We start from the raw sequence: 24513 nt of genomic DNA, 5'->3' as shown, positions 1-24513 counted from the left end.
GTCATTGAACCAGGGAAATATAAATATATACAACAGAGCTCTAACATATGCTAAATGCACAATCTTAATCTCCATTCACCAGATTTACACTGAAAACCAAAGCATGTTTTGAAAGATATTTTCTTGTCTTGAATTTTCCTAGCCTGAACTTATTAGAGGGAAAAATAGTCCTGGAATAATCAGTTTTCCATGTTCAGATGAGCAATGTTAACTTCCACTAAGATGGATAGCCTATGGTATTTGTGTTTCTTTGCCTAACTTGTTTCTCTTCACATAATATTCTCGAGTTCTGACATTTCTGTTGCAAATGGCATGGTTATATATATATATATATAAGCAGCTGAATGATACTCCAATGTGTGTATATACCTACTTTTATTTTTCTGTTCTTCTGTTACTGGATACCATGATTTATATCCTATCTTGACTATTGAAAAATAAAGTAACAACAAACGTGCAATAGTAGGTATTTCTTTGACAATATTATATATTCTTAATTCCTTTTGGATATAGACCTAGAAGTGAAGTCGCCTGATCATATTTTGGTTTCTACTGCATAAATTGTAATTTTTATGATAGATTCTATGATTTTTCACTACCCTCTTTTCAACTTGATAGAAAAGATATAATTTTGAATATTGCCTTAATGTGATAATTAAGCAAATGTGATATTTAAAGACTAGTCATTAAGTAAAGATCTGTAGCAATAAAATATGTATTTACTAGAATATGCTGATTCCAGAGAAATAGAGTCAATTACATATGTATATAGAGAAGTTATAAGAGTAGGCTGCTAAGATGATAAGGGTTAACATGCGTCTAAATGTGCAGGTGAGGTGTTAGCCCCCAACCCTGACAGAGCTGATGATCTAGCTCTCATCTGTGTGTGTGTTCAAAAACCAGAAAATCAGGGGAGTCAGAGGTATAGTTTCAGCAATCTCAGGACCTAAGATGAGTTAATAATTCACTTTTAGTCTAGAAGTAGGAAAATGGTTCACATGCCATTTGGAACATTATTAGGCAGGAAGAGTTCACTTTTTGTTAGGAGATGATCTGCCTTTTGTTTCTGTCTATTTAGGCTTTCAACTAATTGGATGAGGTCCACCTTTACTACGAAGGGCAATATTTTTTCCAGACAATTGATTTAAATGTTAATCTCATTCAAAAACAGCCTCTCAGTAACATGTAGAATAATATTTAACCAAATATTGGATCATCTCTTGACCAGGGCAAGATAATATTTTTAAATAACTATTACATCACGCATATTAAATGAGAGCAAAATGTGGAAGTGGCAATAAAAGTTGTATGAGCTGTATATCAATTTTCAAAGAACCACATATAGGTTTCTAAGGCTTATTGCAAGTCATTTTAAGCTAGACCTATTATTTCCTCCATATATCCAATATTGTAGAGTGTATATAGCTTCTTGTTTAACCTCCTAGAGTATGGATCTATCGAAACATATTATGATAGCAACAAATAACTTTTTATTCAATAAAGAAATCCAAATTATTTGAGCAGCAAGGTTTTAAAATTAAAGGAGAGTTCATGCAGCATGCTGTGTTAGCAATGCTTTTTACACATATTCTCTCATGGTAATAACTGGAGGCTTATTGCCTTAGAATTTCCAGGTTGCAAAGCAAATAATAAACACTGTCGAGTCAGAATACTTATTACATATTTGCCTGAGACACCATAGTGATTGACAGCACAGATTATTATGTGTGCAATAATACTGTAAAACTAGGTGGTAATTGAGAAACGTTTCACAGCAACTTGAAAAGTGTAGTGGCAATTTAGTAGTCATGTTCTCCTACTTTTTTAGGGGTCTATACCTTATTGAACTATGTAGTTATGCTGGTAAATAAAGCTTAAGAAGTAATCTAAAATATAAATCAACGTATATGAAACTTTTCCTAATGACTCTATAAGGAGCTTTGCAAAACCCTCTAAATAAATTGTAACTGGACAGCATTGCTAAAAATATAAATGGACTAAAATGGAATGCAACATATTGCAAATATTTATTCAGAAAAAAATATACCAGGGAAAGCATATGTCTCTGCAGTTTAATTCCCATTTATGAGGTCCACTTTTCATATCAGAGTGCACGGTTTGAGCCCCACCTTTTTTGTGTGTGCTTTCGATCTAGCTTTTGGTTGAAAAGGACCAGGAATGCAGTAGCTTACGGGTCAAATACTCGAGTTCAAACCTTCCACATGGAGGGATACAAGTGAGGCTCAGGGTTCCGAGTTTCAACCGGACTCAATTCTGACTGTGGAGGCATCTGAAAAGCAAAGAGCATCAAACTGTCTCTTTGTTTCTCTCCCTATCTTTCTCACTGTCTCTTATTTAAAGAAAATGAATATATATATATATTACTAACCCAGTGCAATAGCCTAGCAGTTCAAGTCCTAACCTTGCACGCCTCAACCTTGCACATGCCAGCTTCTAATATGGATACCAGTTCATGAACCTGCGGCATTGCTTCCTATCCAGCTCCCTGTTTGTGGCCTGGGAAAGCAGTCGAAGACAGTGCAAACCCTTGGGACCCAGGGAGACCTGGTTGCAGCTGCTTGGGGAGTGAATTATAGGTCAGAAAATCTTTGTCTTCACTTCCCTCTGTATATCTGCCTTTCCAATAAAGATATATAAATATTTTTTAAAAATCACTAAATCCCAATGCAAAGTGTCAGTCTTTAAAATTTCAGCTGAGGGCTACACCTATCTCCCTGACACTATACAGTGCAAATTTCCTTGTAGTTGGGTCGATTAGGCCATGACATTAGAAGTTCACAAATGACCTCTGCTTCCACAATTTAAAATTCTAGTTTGACCAAATAGAAAAGGCCATCTGGCTGATAGCTGTTACTCTTCCCTTTCTTTCCTTACAACTGAATACATTTTATATTGTCACTATCAGGGTCCTTCCAATGAAAGAAACACTTTAGAAATATTATTTTGCTTGTTTGACTCAAAGCTCATGTAATCAGTAAATATGTGTTACAGTAATACATTTTTAAACTGAGCAAACAAATCTTTAGTTAATGTTTCCATTTGAAATGGTTTCAAATGTCCTACTTTGGTTTTGTCCTTTTTAATGTTTTTATGTGTTTTCTAAACTTAATTATTTCATATTTGAGTATTTATTTCTTGCTCCATTATTCTGAATTCCTATATTTGGAAGTTAAACATATTTCAACTACACAAATGTTAAATCTGTGATGAAAGATATAAGCAAATATAATAATGAATTATGAATATGCATATTGTGTATTATTTATTTTATATTTATAGCAAATTCAGGTTAAACATTCTGGTAGAAAATAGGCTATGGTTTAATTCAAAAGAAGGTAACAATAAGAAATAAAAAGCAAAAAAAAAACCTCCATAACATTAAAAATATATAGATTGTTAAAAAGCATAAATCATGTTTTAAAATGTAATATAAAATTAAAAAAATTTCATTTGATTATTTGCTTCATGTTTATGTGTTTTAGTTATTAATTTGTTAAATATTTTACACACATACAAACTCATATGCATATATATACTTCAGGGGTAAAAGGATTGAAACATGAGCTGAAATGAAATGTTGAAAAGCAGCATTTGTGAAATAAAAATAATATGTCTGTGTTCTTATTTAGATCTCACTTTTCAATCAAAATCTACCTATGCTTTCCTACTTTGAATTATTTTTAAAGCTTCTTAAATGTGATGTTAATACTTACCAATTGCATGTTATTAAAAATTTCCAAATGCACAATAAGTTAAAAATCTTTAAAATGAGCATTTTAGCAATGAACAAAAATTAGAGATGTTATAGTTTTGTGTTTCTATTAAAAATAAATACGTAAAATAAGCTGTTTCTCAATTATACATATCAGCCATGATTTTGGAGGGGATTATCTATGTATTATGTGTTCAAATGGCACTTTCTCATCACTTTCTTACTTGTCCAGTTTTATAGAAACATTAATTTTGTTGAGAGCCAGGCCTCAATTCTGACTCCTAAAAGAAAATTGGATTCATAAATTGTGAGTTTTTGTTATTTCCATGTGTGTAGCCAAGATAGGCTGAACATACTTTTCAGTTTGTATCACCGATGATGAAATTCTGAAGGAAAGGTAGGAATATTAATGTATGGAAACAAAAAGATACTTCCTGGATTCACCGATAGCATCTAATGGACCATACATCTTGAGCTCTGATCTCACTTAATGTGTAGCAAGAATAAAATAGTTCATTGCCGTAAATAATCTTTGTGTCCTCTATGTTTGAATAGGAATAGGAAAACTCAAAATCATGGGCATGTTTGTATTTTTGTTAGGGCCCATGTATCCAACTGTGCATTCACACTGCAATCAAATGTAATGGAAAAGCCATTGAATGTGCAAATCTGACATAAGCCAAAAGAAAAATGCACATAGATATTCAAAAGATTTCTGGTAGTCGTTAATATTTGACCTAGACTGTTCAATATTATCTAGTCAAGTCAATAGAGATAAGGATTGATTCAAGTATCTAGCTTCTGGAGAGCAAAGCACATCATCCCTCAGAACACTCTTCTCCATGTTCAAATTAGCATGAGGAGTTTTAGAATGAGAAAGGCATTCAGGTACTTGAGTAAGCAAATAGGGCCAGTTGCATTGCTTGCAACGAGGGCTGTTTGAAGCACAATGGCTAATTTTTTGCTCTAAATCCAGTTCTCTGGTCAGATTAACACACATCAGATTACTGTGTATCTATTACCAACGTTTGCTAGACCAGTCTCTGAAATTCTCAAGCAAGCATTATTCATCTGTTGAATTGAACAATATTATGATTAATCACAAGAATGGCATTTAGCTTTCGTTCATCAAAAATGAAAGGGTTTAGTCACTGTGGTTGATAAAATGAAAGTTTTTTTGTGGGTGTTGAATTAGTTAATCTGTTGTAAAACTAGGATGATGAATCACAGCACTCAGTTCTCATCAACTGTAAAAGAATGCTTATGCATGACAAGAAAATTGATTGTAAGAGATGTTTCAATACTAGTAGTCATTAGGCCACAATATTAATTTCTACTAGGGATATTAGAACAAATGCATCCTCCCACCAATGATTGTCATTGTGCCTTCTAACAAAAATATTTTCAAAATCACAATAATGCTACGTGTGTAAGAAAACCTGAAATTAATGCTAACTTAGGTTTCCTGGAAGAATCAAAAATAAGCACATGAAAAGGCTAGTATTCATTATGTTCCAGATAATGAATCTGTAACACAGACGTTTGAAACATTCAATTTTTAACAACAGGAAAAACTTAGTAAAATCTTGACTTCCATTAAGAAACAGAAAACGAATTTCAAATAATATCACTTCACGAAAAAGTAACAGGGTCATGGTGCTTATAACACTAAAAATATTTTGTCATTGCTACTAAACTATAATGGCTATCACTCATCATCAACAAATATCTGTGAAAAACGATCTAACAGCCAAAAGCCTGACTGCTTCTAATGTTTAAAAATATCAAATTTTGAGCAGACGTGAATCAAAAGGAAAAGCAATTCATTGAATGTTGTATTTTTGCTCTATAAAATAGCACAATTTAAAATATTAAGAAATGGTTGAATTAGCTTGTTCTTCAGCTACAGGCACGATTTAATTGAGGTCACATCTTTGTAAATTATGTGGACTATTTACATGGTCAATGTGTGCTCAAATATTAAATAGTGTTGTATTTGTAGCTTGCAAGTGTAAGAGTATTTACTTAACTGTAAGAATGAAGTAAAATTCTGACACTTAAAGCAAATATGAATATTTAACTACTTGGCGATATTAGCCTGTATAAGTAACTAACAATTAGGTTAAGGAGCCAATAATCCAATCAAGGTAAGTGAAATAAGAAAAAAACACAATATACAAGATTTATTTTTTGTTAAATCATGTTTTATCCAAGACATTTTTGTAGTCTTGTACACATTAGTAAGGAAACACATTACGTTACCAAGAAAAAAAAAAAAGATTTAGATGATGCCCTAACTTATTCCTCCTACCATAAAGAATACTATGGTTGAATAATTTATAAATATCTATGTATCTACCACAGTAATGGATGTTAGTATGTTGAAGATCAAGTTACCAGCAAGGCATATGGCATGGTATGTATTCTCTGCTTTCAAGATGGTGTTTTGCTGTTGCATCCTTACAAGGTAGAATGCAGACCCAAAAGGAAAAGAATGCTCATTACTTTCTCCAATATAAATGCAACATACTGGTGGAACACTAATGATTTATTCCCAATATCTTAGCCTCTTAAAACTTTCATTTGATGTAAGGTCTTAGTACATAAGTTTCAGAGGGAATACACAATCAAATTTCAGCCAATGTTTTCTGGTTAATTTGTGGTGGTTACTTCACTTATGTATGAACAGTGCCAATATAATATAATATAATATAATATAATATAATATAATATAATATAATATAATATAATATAATATAATATGATATTTGTCTATCAAAGAAAATTATACAAAGCTCAAAATATTACATTATAAAACATGCAATATTATGTATTATATAATAAAACAATATACTATATTATAAAATGTTATCTAATATAATATTATATATTATACTAGGAACTTCTTCTGGGCCTTCCACACACATGGGTACAGGGTCCCAAGGCTTTGGGCCATTTTCCATTGCTTTCCCAGTCCACAGGCAGGAGCTGGAAGTGAAGTGGTGCAGCCAGGACACAAACAGGTACTCCTATGGAATCCAGGCGCCATGCCAGCACCCATGTCCCCCCTTTTTTAATGCCTCATAATTTCCCAGATTTATTTGTTGTTGTTCAAAACGTGTAGTCAAAAGTGGTGGTGCTTTATTTAATGATGAGTAAGAGAAGGTCACATGCTTTCCCTTTGGAATCAGATAAAACCGGGTTAAATTTCACTGCAGTCATCTAGTATCTCTGTGAGTACACAGGGATTTTTACCTTTTTGAGCTTTAGTTTCCTTACTTGGAACAGAGAAGGAGACGGTTCTTCTCTAGTGGGTCCCTTGTGATTACTAAATGGCATGCCTTTTATAATGAGCTCTGCAGAGTCAGGCACATATCACAGGGTTGTGTCATCTTTAAAGAAAAAGAGAAATGTAAACCCACCGTATTCAAAAGAGATTTAAAATTTCATGGAGGAATATAGTTATCACTTATTTGGTTTATACAATTGGTTGAATTAGATATTTGGAACCAACCCTAAAAATTATAATTTCATGTTAAAAGCAAACAAATTGGCAGTAATATTATTAATCTGAAAACATTTGAATATTAATTTTTATTGTTTTAAAGTAAAGTAATATATTCTTTGGGACTTTGATGCATATCACTGTATGTTAATGTCAGGATTATGTAAGAAACAGAACCCTATTTTGCCTATGGCATTTAGTTGCTATTATATAAAACATTAAAATGTCTTGAAAATTTAAAAATATAGACAGGATTAATACAGGAAAAATGTTATAAAATTACTAAGCTTATGTAGGCATACCATACAAAATCTTAAAAACAGATATAATGGATCCAGAGAGAAACAGAGTAATAATATAAAACAATTTTGATGGCTCTTTAAAATTATGAAAATTTTGCATCTATCTAATCTAATCTAAATTTTTTTCCCATGCATACTTCAGTTTTTAAAAGCAGCACTATCCAGGCATTTTGTATTATGTTAGTCATTCAGTTAAGTTTATACATGATTATTTTTATAAGTCAAAATAAGTTGTTATATGTGTGTTTATAACAAAAATAAGGAAAGTCATAAGTTTATGTAAGTATACGACCATTTAATATGTCAATACTTACTTTATATATTTTTTTGTCATTCTTCTTTTTGGGAATTAAATAAGTCGTTCTCATTTAAGTGGAGGTTTTGATTTGAATTTCTACAGCTTTAATGTTAAGAAGATCATCATTATGAGTGTCAGCAAGCATATTGTTCATTAATATTCCAGACTGCCATTAAGAAACTGTTTCTTATAATTAAATACTCCCCATGGTAATAAATAGAAAATAGGACACAAGACTTTTAGTGGATGAGGTTGCTAAATATTTGGGGGAAAGTGATCAATCTTTGATAGCCTCCATAGTATCATGAATAATATGAACCATGAATTAATTGATCATTTTAATTACTTCTAGATCTAAAGTAATGAGATTATAATTTAACTCTTGAACCAGAATTTCATAATAATATCACTTGCTACCAAGTTCTGAAAATGAGTAGGAAACACTTAGAAAAAAGCATTTAAATTATGAATGAAAGCATATTTCCCCCTACCAAGTTTTGAGAAATATTATTCTGACTTAGAGGTCTGCAATTAGACAGCAAGAAAACCAACATAAAAAAAGACATTATTCTGCCAATCCCATTTTGTAATTAGATGAAAAATTATTTTACTTGTTACTGATTCCCCTCTATGGCATACACATAAACATATTCAAATACACATATGCAAATGCATTTTTTCTAGCTCTTTTTTAAGGGTAGATTGTGCTTGCTAATTTTAATTTGTAGGATCAGTGGAGATGAGAGTCAAGATGGCAGTATAGGATGCCAAAAGGTTTGGAATGATGGAAAATCATTAATCAAGGTGAAGCACAAGGGGCAGATTCCCGGAAAAGGTAGAGATCAGGCAGGTGGCAGAGGGGTACCTGGAGACCCCTAGACAAGGGAAGCAGTGGCAACTGTGGAGTGGTATTGCAGTGACCATATAACCCAGTAAGAGACAATGAGTAGTGATCCAAATTCCAGCAATACAAGCTCCGGTGACATTAAGAGATGCAGCAGCGACCAGAGCACCTGTGGCAACCAGATAGGAAAGGGAGTTTACCATGAGCTCAGGAGGTGAATGCAGAGAAAGAATTGCACAGTCTGCTGATGTGTTTGACCCAGCCATGAGCAGAGAAGGAGCAGCAGATTCCAAGGGCCAGTGAAGGAAAGGGGGGAATCTCACAGCACAGACTCCCTCTGGTGCCATATTGGGCACCATCTTGCATAATGGGGCAGAGTATTAATTTGAAGGTATGGCCCAGAGTGGGCTTGTTTCTAGCTCAGCACGCTGTGTTGATCCCACAGAGAAAACAACACCAACTTCACATTCTGCATGTTCCATTCTTGGTGAGTCTTTGTGATCCCTGGATCTGACAACCAGCATCCATAATCTTGATTAGTGCCCCATAAAGTGCCATTTTGTGCAGGAGAGGGCAAGGGCTGTGGTGATGGGAAGAGAAAAGATAAAATACAGATGTGGTAAAACAGGAATGATCAACTGGCATTTTCATAGGATCAGATGCTGTGGGATAGGAGGGACAACAGTGACTTGCACAAGTGCTAAGCTGGGAGCAAAATCATTCCAGCTTAGTGCATTGCATTGGTCCCCCAGAGAAAACAAGTTCTATTGTGGCATTCTTTTTATTTTTAATATTTATTTTTATTATTTTTTTATTGGAAAGGCGGATACACAGAGAGGAGAGACAGAGAGGAAGATCTTTCATCCGATGATTCACTCCCCAAGTGAGCGCAACGGCCAATGCTATGCTGATCCAAAGCCAGGAGCCTCTTCAGGGTCTCCCACGTGGGTGCAGGGTTCCAAAGCTTTGGGCCGTCCTCGACTGCTTTCCTGGGCCACAGGCAGGGAGCTGGAAGGGAAGCGGGGCTGCCGGGATAGAACTGGCGCCCATATGGGATCCCAGGTGTGCAAGGCGAGGACCTTTAGCCACTTGTGCCACTGCGCCGGGCCCTCTATTGTGGCATTCTATAGGCTCTGCCCAAAATAGTTCTGGGCGGTCCTCAGCCCTACAGCCAGCAGGTGTCAGAAATATCAGAACCACTGACAAACCAGTTATTTAGGACACTGGTGTCTCCCTAATCCCAGGCCTGAGGCTAACACAGCTTAGAAACCAGTTCTAAAGAGAAGAATGTGCTAAACAGAATTGCAATAACCAAGAGTAAAAGAAGAGACAGAGGCACAATTAATATTATGGAACACTCTCCTACAAAGGAGCAAAAGCCACTGCCACCCTCAGAGTTTACTAAGCATGACATCAAGAAAATGGGGGATATAGAGTTCCGAAAACTTGTTATAAAGCTTCTGAACAGCAATGAGAAACACACAAAAGATTTCAAGGAATTTAGGGAATATGTCACATAGGAAATAACGATACTGGAAAAAAAAAGCTGAATTATCCAAAATGAAGGGCACAATAGAGCAAATTACAAATTCAGTAGAAAGCCTTAATAATGGAGTGAATGAAGCACAAGAAGGAATTTCAGAATCAGAAGATATTTCTTGTCACAATGGAGAAACAATCAAAAAGTTGGAAGCAGAAACGGGTCAAGCTAAAAAATACACAATTAAAAATTAAATTACATAATTATACTATATAATTAAAGAATTAATTAAACATTAAAAAACAAATTAAGGCCACATATGAAAGTTATGGAAGTTCCAGAAGGTGCAGAAAGAGAAGCTGGATTTAAAGGTGTATTCAATGAAATAATAAATGTAAACTTCCCTAATATGGAGAAATAATTGGGAAATAATATCCAGGAGGGACACAGAATTCCCAAAAGAGTTGACCAAAGTGATCTTCACCACAACACATGATAATCAAGTTCTCCTCAGTTGAAATCAGAAAAAGATCCTTAAATGTGTATTTGAAAAAAAAATTCATTGACTTATAGACCAACCCCAATCAGACTCACAATTGATCTTTCAGAGGAAACTCTCAAAGCCGGAAGGGAATGCAGTGATGCATTCCAGGTTCTAATAGTAATGTACCCAGCAAAGCTCTTCTTTGTCTTTGACAATGAGATATAATTCTTCCACAGTAAAGAAAAATGTCAAGAATTCACTTCTCCAGACCTACCTACAAATGATACTTAAAGATGTTCTCTTGACAGAGCATGAGAAAAACACCTACCAAAGTCAAAGGTAAATATGGACAGCATCCCGGTAAAATGTTTACAGAAAACCAAATCAAAGAACAATCCATTGCTAAAATGGCAGGACCAAACTGCCATTTATCCATATTAATCCCTGAAAGCAAATGCTTATCTCATCATTCTAGTGTCATAGATTAATGGACTGGATCAAAAAACAAAATCCATCCATCTGTTGCCTATAAGAGACACACCTCACCAATAATCAGTGAAAATTGAAAGTGAAAGGATGGAAAATGACATTCCAAGCTAACGGTAAGGAGAAACAAGTAGATGTAGCCATTATTATATCAGATAATATAGACTTTGATGTGAAAAAATCATCATTTGATAAAGGAGGACATCACATAATGATCAAAGGACTCATTCAGCAAAAAGAGATCACCATAATAAATATATATGCACCAAAAGCCAGGAACTTGCGATGTGAAACAAATATTAACAGACTTAAATGGAGAAATATTCTCCAATACAATAAAAGTGGCGGACCTCAATACCCCATTAACATCAATGGAATGATCGATGAGACAGAAACTCAACAAGGAAACATCAGAACTCACCCAGACACTAGAGCAAATTGACTTAGTTGGAATCTACTGAACTTTTCATCATACAGAAAAGAAATTTCTTTTCATCAGCACATGGAGCCTTCTCCAGAATTGACCATGCTCCAGGCCACAAAACAAGCCTCAGCAAATTAAAAAAAAAATCAAAATTATACCATGCATCTTCTCAGGCTGTCATGGTGGGCTTAGTCTCACCCACTGGTGTTCAAGGTGGTTTTCCCTTTTAAGGTGGATATTGACTCTACAGCCTGATGTGAGTACTCCCAATCAACCTGATTCTCCAAAACCAACCTGTGAACCACTGGAGGATTTGAAAGCTGGATTTCAAAAAGGCACCTGCCAAATCACCTTAGCAACCAAAATGTGGGTTCCTGGGCAGAAATTGCACATCACAAACTACAATAAAAAATATCACTCAGACCTGAGGACAACATATGCTGGCCAGAGCAGATGCGCTAAGTTTCTTCTATAAGTGCTTTGTGGGAATGGTATTCAAAAGTTGGCTCCTGCTATATTTGGACCCTGTACTCCCAACTGTCTTGTGTTCATTGTTTCCCAATTAAAGGTCTTCAGCTTCCAGATGGCCTCGAATGTGCAATCTCATATGACAACCAACTTTTGTCACAGCATCTTGGGTGACCCAAATCATTGCTCTGTGGATCCCATATCTCCAGGGGCCTCTTTACCCAAACAATGCCCCATTTCATCAGGGAGTAGCTAGAAGAAATCTGCCCTTTACTCCTATAGCAGTATGGGTGTGGGATTCCAAGAAGGGGATCTGAGACTGTCCAAGCCTGCTGAAATCTGGGCCACACCTTCAAGTGGCACAAGAATTGCCAAATCATTTCTGAATGTGTTAAGAAACCATCAATGAGAAATGTTTTATCTGCAGGTTTGTGTCCCACAAGGAATGGTCAGGGAATGCTTAAAATCCTAAGACAGCGGTCGGGAGCTATAGACTAGCAGCTAAGCTACTTTGGATGCACTGGGATCCCATATAAATGCCGATTCTAATCCTGGCAGCCCTGCTTTCCATCCAGCTCCCAGCTTGTAGCCTAAGAAAACAGTCAAGGATGGCCCAAAGCCTTGGGACCCTGCACCCATATGTGAGACCCAAAAGAGGCTCCAGGCTCCTGGTTTCATATCAACCACCTGGGGAGCAAATCAGCATATGGACAGTCTTCCTCTCTGTCTCTCTTCCTCTCTGTATCTGACTCTCCAATGAAAATGAATAAATCATAAAAAAAATTCCCAAGACCCTTCCCCAAACCTCTGGTATTTCTCTTATCTCTCTCTCCCCACCTCTCTCTCTCTTTCTCTTTTTCTCTCCTTTTCAGAGGCACTTCACCTCCTGACTCTCTTGAGAAGTGCTTTCCCCTTCTCTTCTTTCCATGTTCACTTAGTCCATTCACAAATAAAACCACTATGTCTGCAACTGGAAAAAAATATCATAATACTTTTATACATTTTATATTCTGTTTTTAATAATAAAATGTGACATTAACCTTAAATATAAACATTAACATAGACGCTATAATAAAATAATAATTAGCATTCCTTTTGGCTAAACCACACATCCTATCTTCTTATCTTTTGCAGAAAGCATGTTCTCTGAAAATACTTATTGAAATGTACCTTAAGATTCAAGATTGAAAAATACAAACAAAAGTCTTTACACATAATTATTTTCATATTATTAGATGGATTCTCTACTAGTAATTGGTGTTTAGTAGTAACTAGCAAGCATAAGAAGACAGAGAACTAATATTCAAGGAACTCCAGAAACTCAACAACAGCAAAACAATGCAATTAAGAAATAGGCAAAAGACACGTACAGAGTTTTTCAAAAGATGAAATTCAAATGCGTAATAGACATGAAAAAATGCTCAGGCCCTCTACTATTAAGGTAATGCATATAGAAACCATGATGAGGTTCCACCTAACTCCAGTGAAAGTGGCCTACATTCAGAAATCAATAAACAATAATTCCTGCTGAGGCTGCAGAGAGGAGAGATACCCAAATCCACTTTTGGCAGAAATGTAAACTTTTACACCAATTATGGAAATGAGTATGGAGATTCATCATACAACTGAAAGCATATCTAACATAACCTAGTCACTCACAGCTAGAAATATATCTGAATGAATTGGGAAGTCACCTGCAGATCTATTTTTGTAGCAGCGCCATTCACAATAACTAAAACATCTAGAACCAACCCAGATGCTCATCAGCAGATGAATACAAAAAGAAAATCTAGTGCATATATAGAATAGTACTTAGTCATTAAAATAATAAAATCTTTCTATTTGCATAAAAATGAATCAGGCAGCTGGAAATCATCAGGTTTAGTGAATTAAGCCTGTCTTCAAATATCACACATGATATCTGATGTTAAAACTAATACAGAGCATACAAAAATATAGATTCTATAAGGGAAATTTGTCTTGACTTAAATTGAGGATGTATGGATACTACATATGTATATTATACATCTATTATAGATACACAGCATGAAGAGTAGCATCAATATAATTCTTAGATCCTAAGTAAATATCCTTTGTCAAATTTAAGAAATCAATGGCAATTTACTTCACTAACTTGATTTATTTTAGAATATTTATGAGTAACACCTTGCTAAAATGAAAAAAAAAAAAACAGTTTCAGCTGTGTTTACTCTTGTATTTGAAGTAATCCACTATTGGCACATCATTAATGCAAACACTATCCATTACACAGCAGTGATGAAATATAAGAATGTGTAATTGATTTTCTAGCAGACAAAGATCATTAATGTGAAACACACTTGATTAAGCATTGCTGGAAAGGTTTAGTGTTGCTGGGTATTGATCAAAGCCTAAATGATCACTGGAAATGGTAGAATGAGTTTGAAGTGAAATGGAAAATGGTTGAAGCTGTTTGGGTATTCTCAGCAATTAACTTTAGAAATTAAAGAAAAAAGATAACTACTGTGCTATAGAATTAGCTAACAACTTTGCTCCCTTTTGATTAAGCAAGAAATAGGAGAATTTGTTTTTATTGTCAAGATCTTCTACCTCTCAGGATAAACTAAATTAGAAATCTAGAAGCTATATGAACACAATGCCTCTTTTAAAGTCATTTTAGGTGTGTTAAAATGAATAAATTGCACTAAGAAATATTACCAGTTTATAAAAATGTGGATTTCTGTATATTTACAATGTGGTCTTACTAAGATCTAGAGTATATTAAATGTAACGACAATTTAAATGAAAAGCAAATTGGGAAATATTCACATTGTACTGCAGATTAAAGAAAATTAGGAAAACAAAAGACCGGAAGTTGGTACCCTGCAACCATGTGGAAGGCCTTGAAGAGGCCCTTGGCTCCTGGCTTCAGATAGGTTCAGCTCTGGCTGTTGCAGCCACTTGGGGAGTGATTTATCAGATGGAAGATCTTCCTCTCTGTCTCTCCTCTCTGTATTAAAAAAAAAAAAGACAACCAGAGAATCCACTATATATATAATAAAGGGTTCAATCCAACAAGAGAAAATGATATTTGTCAATATATATGTACCCAACATTTCAACACCTATATGCATAACAGAAATATTAATGTGCCTAAAGATAGAGATAGAATCCAGTACAATAAAAATAGGGAACATTTACCTACTTTCAATAAAGGACAGATTATTTGGACAGGAAAATCAATGAAGAAACATATATTTTTTTTTAGTTGGAAAGGCAGAGATATAGAGGTTTTGGTCTGTCCATGACTGCTTTCCCAGGCCACAAGCAAGGACCTTGATGGGAAACAGCACTGCCAGAATCAGAATTGGAACCCATGTGGGATCCACGCGCATTCAAGGCAAAGACTTTAACTGCTAGGCCACCACCCTGGGCTCAAGAAACAGAATTTAAATTGGAATCAATATCAATTGGAATTTACATTTGTAAAGTTCTCTCTTTAATAGCTCAGAAAACATGCAGCTTATTTTTCAGGATAGATAGTATATTGTTACAAAATATTTCTCCACAAATTTAAGAATAAAAATCAAATCAACTTGAGGTTTTTTTTTTTTTTTTACCAGTATGGCAATAAAACTAGAAATAAATAAACAACTGGAAAAATGTTGGCAACTACACAAATACTTTACTCTACAATGTCAATAGAAGCAAAACACATCAAAACCAAAGAGATACAGGAAGTAGAAATACAGCAACAAGAGAAAGTTTATAGCAATCAGAACCTGCATGTGAAAATAGAAAGGTCTCAAATAACCTAATTATAAAATTTCTCCAAAGAACTATAAAAACAAGAGCATTTCATATCCAATATAGATAAAAAAAGATTGAGAGCACAAATTAATGACATTGAGGCTAATGAAATATAAAACTCAATAGCATTAAGAGCTATCTCTTTAAAAAGTCGAACATGATTGACAAACTTATATAGACTAACCAAGAAAAAAAAATAAAAGGTAGTCAGGTGCATAAAGTCAGAGATGGATTGTTACTACATCACAGAAACACAAAGGGTGCTATTAGAGATTACTATAAGCAATAATAGGTTCATAAAATTCATGACAGAAGAAATGGGCAAATTCACAGGTGGAGACAGGGAGCATGACTGAATGCACAATCCAGTTTATAGTCCTAGAGATGCCTTCTTCTCTACACACTTATGCTCAGAATCCCAGTATCTGTTTACAAATTCAGTGGACAGGTATATCTCCAAATATAATTTAACAGTATACCTGGACAGTCCTTCCTCAAGTCTTTATGATTTTCTCTCATTTCTTTGCCAATACTCTTTGTCAAGGGCTATGGAGAGCTCAAAGATTGCAGTTATTTTTACAATATGTATGTGATATACTAATAGGCAGTCCCTCTAAGGAAGTAAACATTAAACCTGACTTTTTTGTGCAATCAGGATATAAAGCTTCTCCAACTAAAACTCAGATCTCTAAACAGAAAATAGTTTGCCTAGAATATATCTTCATCCCAGTAAAATATTCCATCTCACTTTAATGAAAAGAAGCCATATTTCATGTTAGAAAATCATAGACAAAGAAATATCTTTGAGCATCCCTAGGGAGAAGCAGGCTTCTACAGGATCTCGATTCTAGGTTTGAATTGATAGACAAGTGTGTGTATATGATCTTAATGTGTCCAGACCCCAAACTTCTTAGAGAGGTAAATGACACAGAATCTTTCAAAAGACTAAGCATTTATAGAAAAGGGACCTCTATACTAGGAATTTCTATATTAGAGATGTCAATTTAAAGCTGAGCAAAAAAGAATGGCCACCCAAAACTGGGCCCATTTCATATCTGTGTAATACAAAACAGGGGGATACCTTATTAAATACCAGAGTCTTCCATTAGGCTCAATAGAGCTTAGTTTCAGTGTATCTCAAGTTCTAAATCCAGTTACTGTTCTGCCATCTGAAGATACGGTTAAAGTCAGACAGATCACTCCTTGGACTGGGACTATAGGAGCCAGTGTTGTGGCAAATTTGGTAAAGCAGCTGCCTGCAGTGCCAGCATGCCTTATGTGCACTAATTCATTTCATGACTGCTGCACTTCTGATCTAATTCCTTACTCAATTTTTCTCTCTGTAATTCCTCCTTTACAATAAATATTTAAAATGAGAGAGAGAGATGGAGTTGGTCTACATCAGTATAATCGCTACAAAAGACAAAACTCTGGATATGCCACATATTAAATAATTTGTGTCTAAAAGTACGCTTTGGATTCCCTAAATAAAGTTATATTGGGAAATTGATTACTTCTAGGTTGCCTACATATAAAATAAAATGGATGTGTACAATAATGAAGAGAACCTGACGGAGTTGCATTAAGGCCAGTGGGTTTAGCACCTATACCTCTAGGGGAGGACCAGAGCAGGGTGTTACCACCTATGCCCCTCTGTGTCCTGAGGTGCAATCATCTGAGTCTTCGAAGAGCCCATGTCCTTATCAGAAATGTTCTTGATCCCGTTGGAGTCTTCTGATGTCACAAATCTTTTTTTTTTTAAAGATTTATTTTTTATTTTTAATTTTTATTGGAAAGGCAGATATACAGAGAGGAGAGACAGAGAGGAAGATCTTCCGTCTGATGATTCACTCCCCAAGTGAGCGCAACGGCCAATGCTATGCTGATCCGAAGCCAGGAGCCTCTTCCGGGTCTCCCACACGGGTGCAGGGTCCCAAAGCTTTGGGCCATCCTCCACTGCTTTCCCAGGCCACGGGCAGGGAGCTGGAAGGGAAGCAGGGCTGCCGGGATTAGAACTGGCACCCATATGGGATCCTGGGTGTGCAAGGTGAGGACCTTTAACCACTTGCGCCACCGTGCCGGGCCCGATGTCACAAATCTTATTAGCTTCACATACATCAAGATCTCTGATGGCCTGGTGTGGTAGCCTAGTGGCTAAACTCCTCACCTTTAGTGTGCTGGGATCCCATATGAGTGCCGGTTCATATTCTGGTGGCCTCATTTCCCATTGAGGTTCCTGCTTGTGATCTGAGAAAGCAGTTGAGGATGGCCCTTGGGACCCTGCACCTGCATGGGAGACCCAGAAGAAGCTCCTGGCTCCTGGCTTCCAATCAGCTCAGCTCTGAGCATTGCAAGCACTTGGGAAGTGAATCAGTGGACAGGAGATCTTCCTCTCTGTCTCTTCTCTTCTCTATAAATCTAACTAAATCTTAAAAAAAAAAAAGATCTCTGAAGTCAGAAACCTTGGATGTGTGTCCTGGTCTCAGAGCACATGATGCTTATTAGGAAATTACAATTCTGACTCTGGTGCAAAGGAGAATAACATAGATGCGTGCACATGAAAAATGCTTCCTACTTTAGCATGTCAGTTGAAGATCTTAACTTTTCCATGGTATTAATTTTAAAAATTTGACTATTATTTTATGCAATTTGGCTTATACCTCATGTTAATTTCTAAATACATGGGTTGATGGACACTGCCTGTCATAGCCAACCAACAGGATTTAGAATGCAGACTTACAGAGCAAGGAATTGGTCACTTTTACTCTAAGGGCAGTATGTTCATGCAAAAGTGCATTGTACTCAATATTGACGGTTTTATAATCTGCGCAGGGGCAATCTATAATCACTCAGTATTTAGGAAATAATAAATGTGATCTTCCCTTTTTATAGAGCACTCAACCTGAAATGTGTTTCTTCCTGATTTTGATCATGCTGATTGATAAGCTTGTTTGTTTCAGAATCCAAGAACTTCTCAGAGTAATTGCAGCAATGTGGGTGACACAGCTGTTGGCACTGGCTTGAAACTCTCTGGCTTGTCAGATGAACCCGTTAGATGTTGGGAATATATCTATACATTGGATTGGTGAGCCCTATATCTCAAACAACAGCAAGCAGATGCAGAAGCAGCAATGAATCTGTATCTTTCAACCACCCTTGAGATTAAGGGGAGGAAATCCCTGAGGGGGGAATGAAATAGGACAAGTTCACAAGTGGGAAGCCACACTTTCCTTGCCCTCTGTGACCTTTCAGTCAAATTATGTCTTAGTGATGTGTTTCTGCTGGGGGTGGGGCAGGTATTGCATAGCCACTCCCCTTTCCAGTCCATAAGCCCAGTAATGACAGAGTGTTCTGTCCCTTTTCTGTAGACACAGGAGGTAAACCACTTTCTCTCTTTCACCTTCCCCTTTCCTGCTCAATCTATCCCTGACCCATCTCATGTGCGTCTGTGATTTTTAGCTTCCCCAGTGGAAAGTCTAGATCAAAGAATTTGTGTCTCTAGCTATGCAAGGGTATGCCCTAGAAAGGCATATAGAAGTTACAGAAGATAAACCTTCCTCTCTCAACCTCTCATACAGATTAAGGGCTTAATATCTCTGAGGAGAGAGGGTGTACATAGGCAGGTGGGTAACCAGTGAGAACAGGCAGAGGTCATCTGATCTTCTCTGGAGCATCTCTGAGGTTTCGGCACTATCAGTATTGTCTAAACCCTCCCTCCCTTCCATGTAATAGAAAACTGCAACATTCATGGTTTCCATACATATAATTGATCCTGGATAAAAATAATCTATATAGCTGTCAGCTGTGTCCTGTGATCATCATGAACAAATTATAAGGACATTGTAATAAAATTTGCATAACAAACACTCCCTCTCCCATCATGCACCTGATGCCAGGGCCCAAAATAGGTATTGAAAAATGACCAGTACTAGTGATTCATTCAAAATTCCATGCCCTGTGGATTTCCATGTAAGTTCCATCCAAGAAAACATCCCTTACACTTTCAAATCAGCTAGAGGTAGACTCACAATCTCAGTGTAGCAGCTGTTCCGAGCATGTCTGCACCTCTTTCTTCAATGTGTTCTCTTTGCACGTAAATAAATTTCAGTTTTGATTTTTTTACTGTGCTACAGAAAAGAAACTGGGGCTTCTTTCAGAGAATAAACCCATTCACAATACTTGGATTCTTTGCAGAGAGCTTGAGTCCCAGTTCTGCTCCCAAAAGCAACGTCCTAATTTGAATCCTGGGAGGCCAGGGGCTCGTTCACTTATTGTGAAGAGCAGATGAGTGTTTCCAGCTTCCGGCTTAAAGCAGGCCCAGACCTGGTAGAGGTGAATATTTGAAAAGTTATTCACCAGACTGAGAACTCTGTCTTTACTCTCAACTGGCTTTTCTGTATCTTCTATTTGGAAATATGGACTGAATTTGTAACAGCTTTTAATAATTGGGAATGCATTAGATCAGATTATACCATAGTCTTATTAAAAATCAGAAATATTATGAATTTTTTTTAAAAATAAAAGATTCTCTAGACTTTCAACTTTGAAAGGCAGTAATTGAGTGTTGATGTTCACAGTTTTAGATTTCAGTGCCCTGGCATATACTGCAAACTCTTTTATAGACAAGAACACCTCCCTCCCCCCTTAAAAAGAAGTAACATTTTTAATAGCAGTGCTCATGTTTGACAAAAGCTTATTTCCACATAATATTCAATTCTTACATGGGTTTTTCTGCCTTTAAAAGGTCTCTCCATAACACCCTGTAAAAAATCAAAATCAGTAAATGGTACAGAAGATAATGATAATGAATTTAAAGCTTCAAAGATTCTGGTTTATTAATCTTGTTCTCCTTAGGCATGAAGTAGTTCTCATGTTCCTCTAACTGGATTGCCCATGCTTACATGGCAATTTACATTAAGAACCTTCAAGGGTTCCAGGGGGAGTAAAAGAGCTGACCATTCATAGAAAATGTTTTTTTTTTTCCTTCAAATTGTGAGATCTTGCATTCATTTTTTTTCCCACACGTTTCTGACATATGTAAGATAAATGCTTTTTTAAATCTGAAGTTTTATTTTTTCAAAAGAATCACTTACCTTTTTAGATATACGAGAGTTACATAAAAGTATAAGGTCTACCTTGTTTATTTCATAAACCTTGTAACAAAAGAAGCCCAAATGAGCTAATAGTATCATATCTGATTTTGAAGTCAGTTATTCATAGACATAGGGGATTCCCAAAGAGTTCAAACAATGGAAATGAAGAAAAAATTAGTGTGATGTCTCATCTTCTGTTTTATCCATAATTAAAGGACTAATATTTTAATATATTTACTATAACAAAAAAGAGAAAACACATAAGTGATTTTGTAGGGTTAGAATCAAATATGTGGAATTGAGTAAATAGGGATTATTAATAGAACTAGTAAAGGGAGTCATTGGGCTACTTGCTGGTTATTAAGTCAGAAGAACTTAGTGGGAAAAAAGTGATCTTATTAATGGAGCTAAGGAACAAATGAAAAATGCTGGGATTCCCTGAATCTGGAAGGTAGTAAAATCCATACCTTATATATGAGAGTTAAAACTCTAATACAAATGTTACCAAGCAACCATGGAAAATTTGGAGCATTGATGAAGAACGCAATGAACTCAAAATGTATTGGACCAGAGGGCTATGTTGTTATCACTGGGACTGTTAATGTGAGACTTATCTGCAGTAAATTGAGGAATAAAAAGATAGATTAAAACCATAAATTACTTTCAATGGGAAACCTTCAGGAAACACGAGGACAAGTAAGAAGAAATGATAGCCCAGGTTGTAATTTTCCTGATCCAACTCCTGGTTTTCTGTAAAGCAGAATACATCAAGAAGCAATGATATAAAACAGGTACACCACCAGTATGTTGTAAATTATTTTTTTCTAAGAAACATAAGACAACAAATTTGCGTAAAAAAAGAAACTTTAAATTAATTAAAACAAGGAAGAATAAGCAAAACATATTGGGACTGTTTTTATTATCTTAAACTTCTTATGCTTCCAGCTGGAGATTTCAGTGATGATTTTGGTGTCATAGGTTGACTTGAGAATTTCACAGGGGTAGGAACAGGTGTGGCTGGCTGAGGCTTCCGACCCTTTTGCTCTTTTCTCTTTCTCATACAAAGACAACAAATACAACATAAGAAAAAAATTAAAAGAATAAGCAAAATTAGGCACAAGAAACAAAACTTTTTCTCCCTCTCTCTCCTTGGGGGTGGGCCACTGTCAATACTACCTCCATGTCCTTCTGTCACACAGTTGGGTGGATCCCACAAATAGTTGCAATGACAGTGATGCTTATTGTTGCAGATGCCCCTCATGTTACAGAATTTAGGTGAACAATTGCTATCCAGAGCAGATATATGGATGCATTTCCTGTGGATACAGAGATGCTCTACACCACACTCTGTGCCATCTTTCACGTCACCAACATCAGGTGTAATCATTCCAAAGTGATAATCAGTACCCCAGCAGGTTACGTCATCGTAATGAGTCCAATGTGCAGTTGTATGCTCACTCAGTTGTGGAACTTGTTTCACATTATCACACTGAAGTCTTCCACACAGGACATCAGATGTGTTGCATTTGTTATATACAACGCCACTGGTGCCACAATTTCCAAAACGAGTACCTTGGGCGTTCAGTTCTTTGTAGCAAGTCAGATTGGCATTTTTCGCTTCATCACCAAAAATACTCTTACACTGTAAAGTACGATCACTGCATCTTTTTTCATAACAGTAAGATGTGTCATTACAGGGAATTCCATCTTCCACATACACATCATCTGGGCACTTATGGGAAGTTCCATTGCACCATTCTGGAAGATCACATAGATTGGCCTCCTTTCTACACACCGAACCTAATGGTAAGAACTGGCAGTTTTTGCAGCAGAGTCCAGAAGAACAAACAGACCCAGAAGTTAAAGTACAATTTGGCATACAACATGGATCTTTTTGACAACGCTGTAAAGTTCCACAGTCACATTGTTCTTCTGCTTCAATAATACCATTTCCACAACGTGTCCAATTAAAGATGTCCGTTGTATACTCATGTTCCAGCAAGCATGTTGTCCTTTCCACGGTGTACCACCAGAACTGTTGATAGCTACAGTTGCTAAATTTAGGTGTTGGTGGATTATCAAAATGCATTATACATTTAGGTTTCCCACATGCACATGGATAATCATCATGGGTCATGCCCAAACTATGTCCTATATGATGGGCCATCGCAATTGCACAAAGTGACAGGCTTCTCTTAAAGAAGGTAACAACTCCACAGCTCTTATAAGGTACACACATTCCTGCAACTAACCCTAGACCACTTAATCCTCTTAAGTTCTTGTTTATGAAAAGCATTGCCATATCGTGTTTTTGCCGGTTATACATGTTTAGATGTTTCCAATTGCAAAAAAAGGTAATAGTTTTTCTTACATCATCAACTACAATCTTATCATCATCATTCCAGATTTCCATAGAAAAAAGCATCAGTCTAATCCCGAATACATCATAAATGGAATCTGCTACATTTGAAATCACATATAGATCGCCGATCAATGTTGAGCTATTCCTTTCATAAAAATCATATAGAGAAGAATCAATCACCAGTACAATTTCAGCTGTCCTATAATGAACCCACCATCCAACATAATCACTTTGCTTCAGAGTGGAATCATCAAGCTCTTGACCCATTATTTCGTCTTGTATGATGCCAGATCTCAAAGTACGGGATTGTGTTTCCTCACTTTCCATCTCGTATACCAGATGTTCAAACGTGGTAGAGAACACCACGGGCATGATTTCATAAGCGACGTTGTTTATGTGTAACATTCCTTTAAAGCCTCCAAAGCAGGTGCTGAGAGCAACCAGGGATTCTGGGTCCCCCTCCACAAAGCCGTGATAATAGCAGTCATTCTGCACAAAAGGCTCGTCCTCTAAGAGAGCACCCTGCTCTGTGTAGGTGAACAGTGTGGGATGTTTGGACAGCAAGAACTTCTTGACTTTCATGTGGACAATGTGTCTATGGCCCCCAAAGCGCAGGCTGTAGGAGAGCCAGCCTGAAGGCTTTTTGCTTCTGGCACTGCTGGTTACCTTCAAAGGGATGACCACCTCTGGGGGGTTGTGATTTGAATGATGCTCAGCTTGGGTGAGTCCAGGGAAAGACACAAGTACCCCAAGCCAGTTTAGCAGAAGCAGGAAGCTCATGAAAAGGCGGGCTTTCATCAGAGGCATTATAAGCTACAGGTGTAAAAACAGTGGTGGAGAGCAGAAGTCAGGAATGGGAGCCACAGCTAGTCTACCTCCTTCTTCTGAATTGGTCAGTGTGCAGTGTTCACTAATAAGGATCTGTCTCGTGGCAGTGTTGGATCACCAGAGATGCAGCCCTATAAGTAAAATAAGAAGCAAGATATGGAGGGCAGTGATTATGAGAGTGTACAACTTAGGAAAGAAACAGGTATGGGATAAAATGTCTAGTGTTTTGACAAGAAATGATTCAAGAAAGTGCCTGAAATTTACTCCTAAGCATCAATTTGTTAGAAGCAGGCATGGAGGGGACAAAGAATAAAAATTGACCTGAAATGATAGACTTTGAATTTGAATTTTAGAAAAATTAATTTTCTGTTCTATATATTTATCAATATATATCTACATATATACTTATATAGATAT

General features: G+C 36.3%; 1 protein-coding gene across 1 annotated transcript; it reads right to left on the bottom strand.

Moving 5' to 3' along the window:
- Window positions 1-21750: 21750 nt before the first annotated feature.
- On the bottom strand, window positions 21751-24048 carry LOC121146604 (disintegrin and metalloproteinase domain-containing protein 29-like). The gene has a single exon (XM_040966113.1). It carries the CDS (start codon window positions 24046-24048, stop codon window positions 21826-21828), a length of 2223 nt encoding a protein of 740 aa, XP_040822047.1. The 3' UTR covers window positions 21751-21825.
- Window positions 24049-24513: the final 465 nt, after the last annotated feature.

This window comes from Ochotona curzoniae, unplaced genomic scaffold (genome assembly GCF_017591425.1).
Source record: "Ochotona curzoniae isolate NIBS_2020 unplaced genomic scaffold, NIBS_Ocur_1.0 scaffold_4505, whole genome shotgun sequence".
Taxonomy (NCBI): Eukaryota; Metazoa; Chordata; class Mammalia; order Lagomorpha; family Ochotonidae; genus Ochotona; species Ochotona curzoniae.
The sequence above is the reverse complement of the archived record's forward strand: the minus strand, read 5'-3'. Positions and strand labels throughout refer to the sequence as shown.

Excerpts from the sequence above, each read along its gene's own strand:
- LOC121146604 (XM_040966113.1), bottom strand. The coding sequence starts at position 24,048 with ATGAGCTTCCTGCTTCTGCTAAACTGGCTTGGGGTACTTGTGTCTTTC.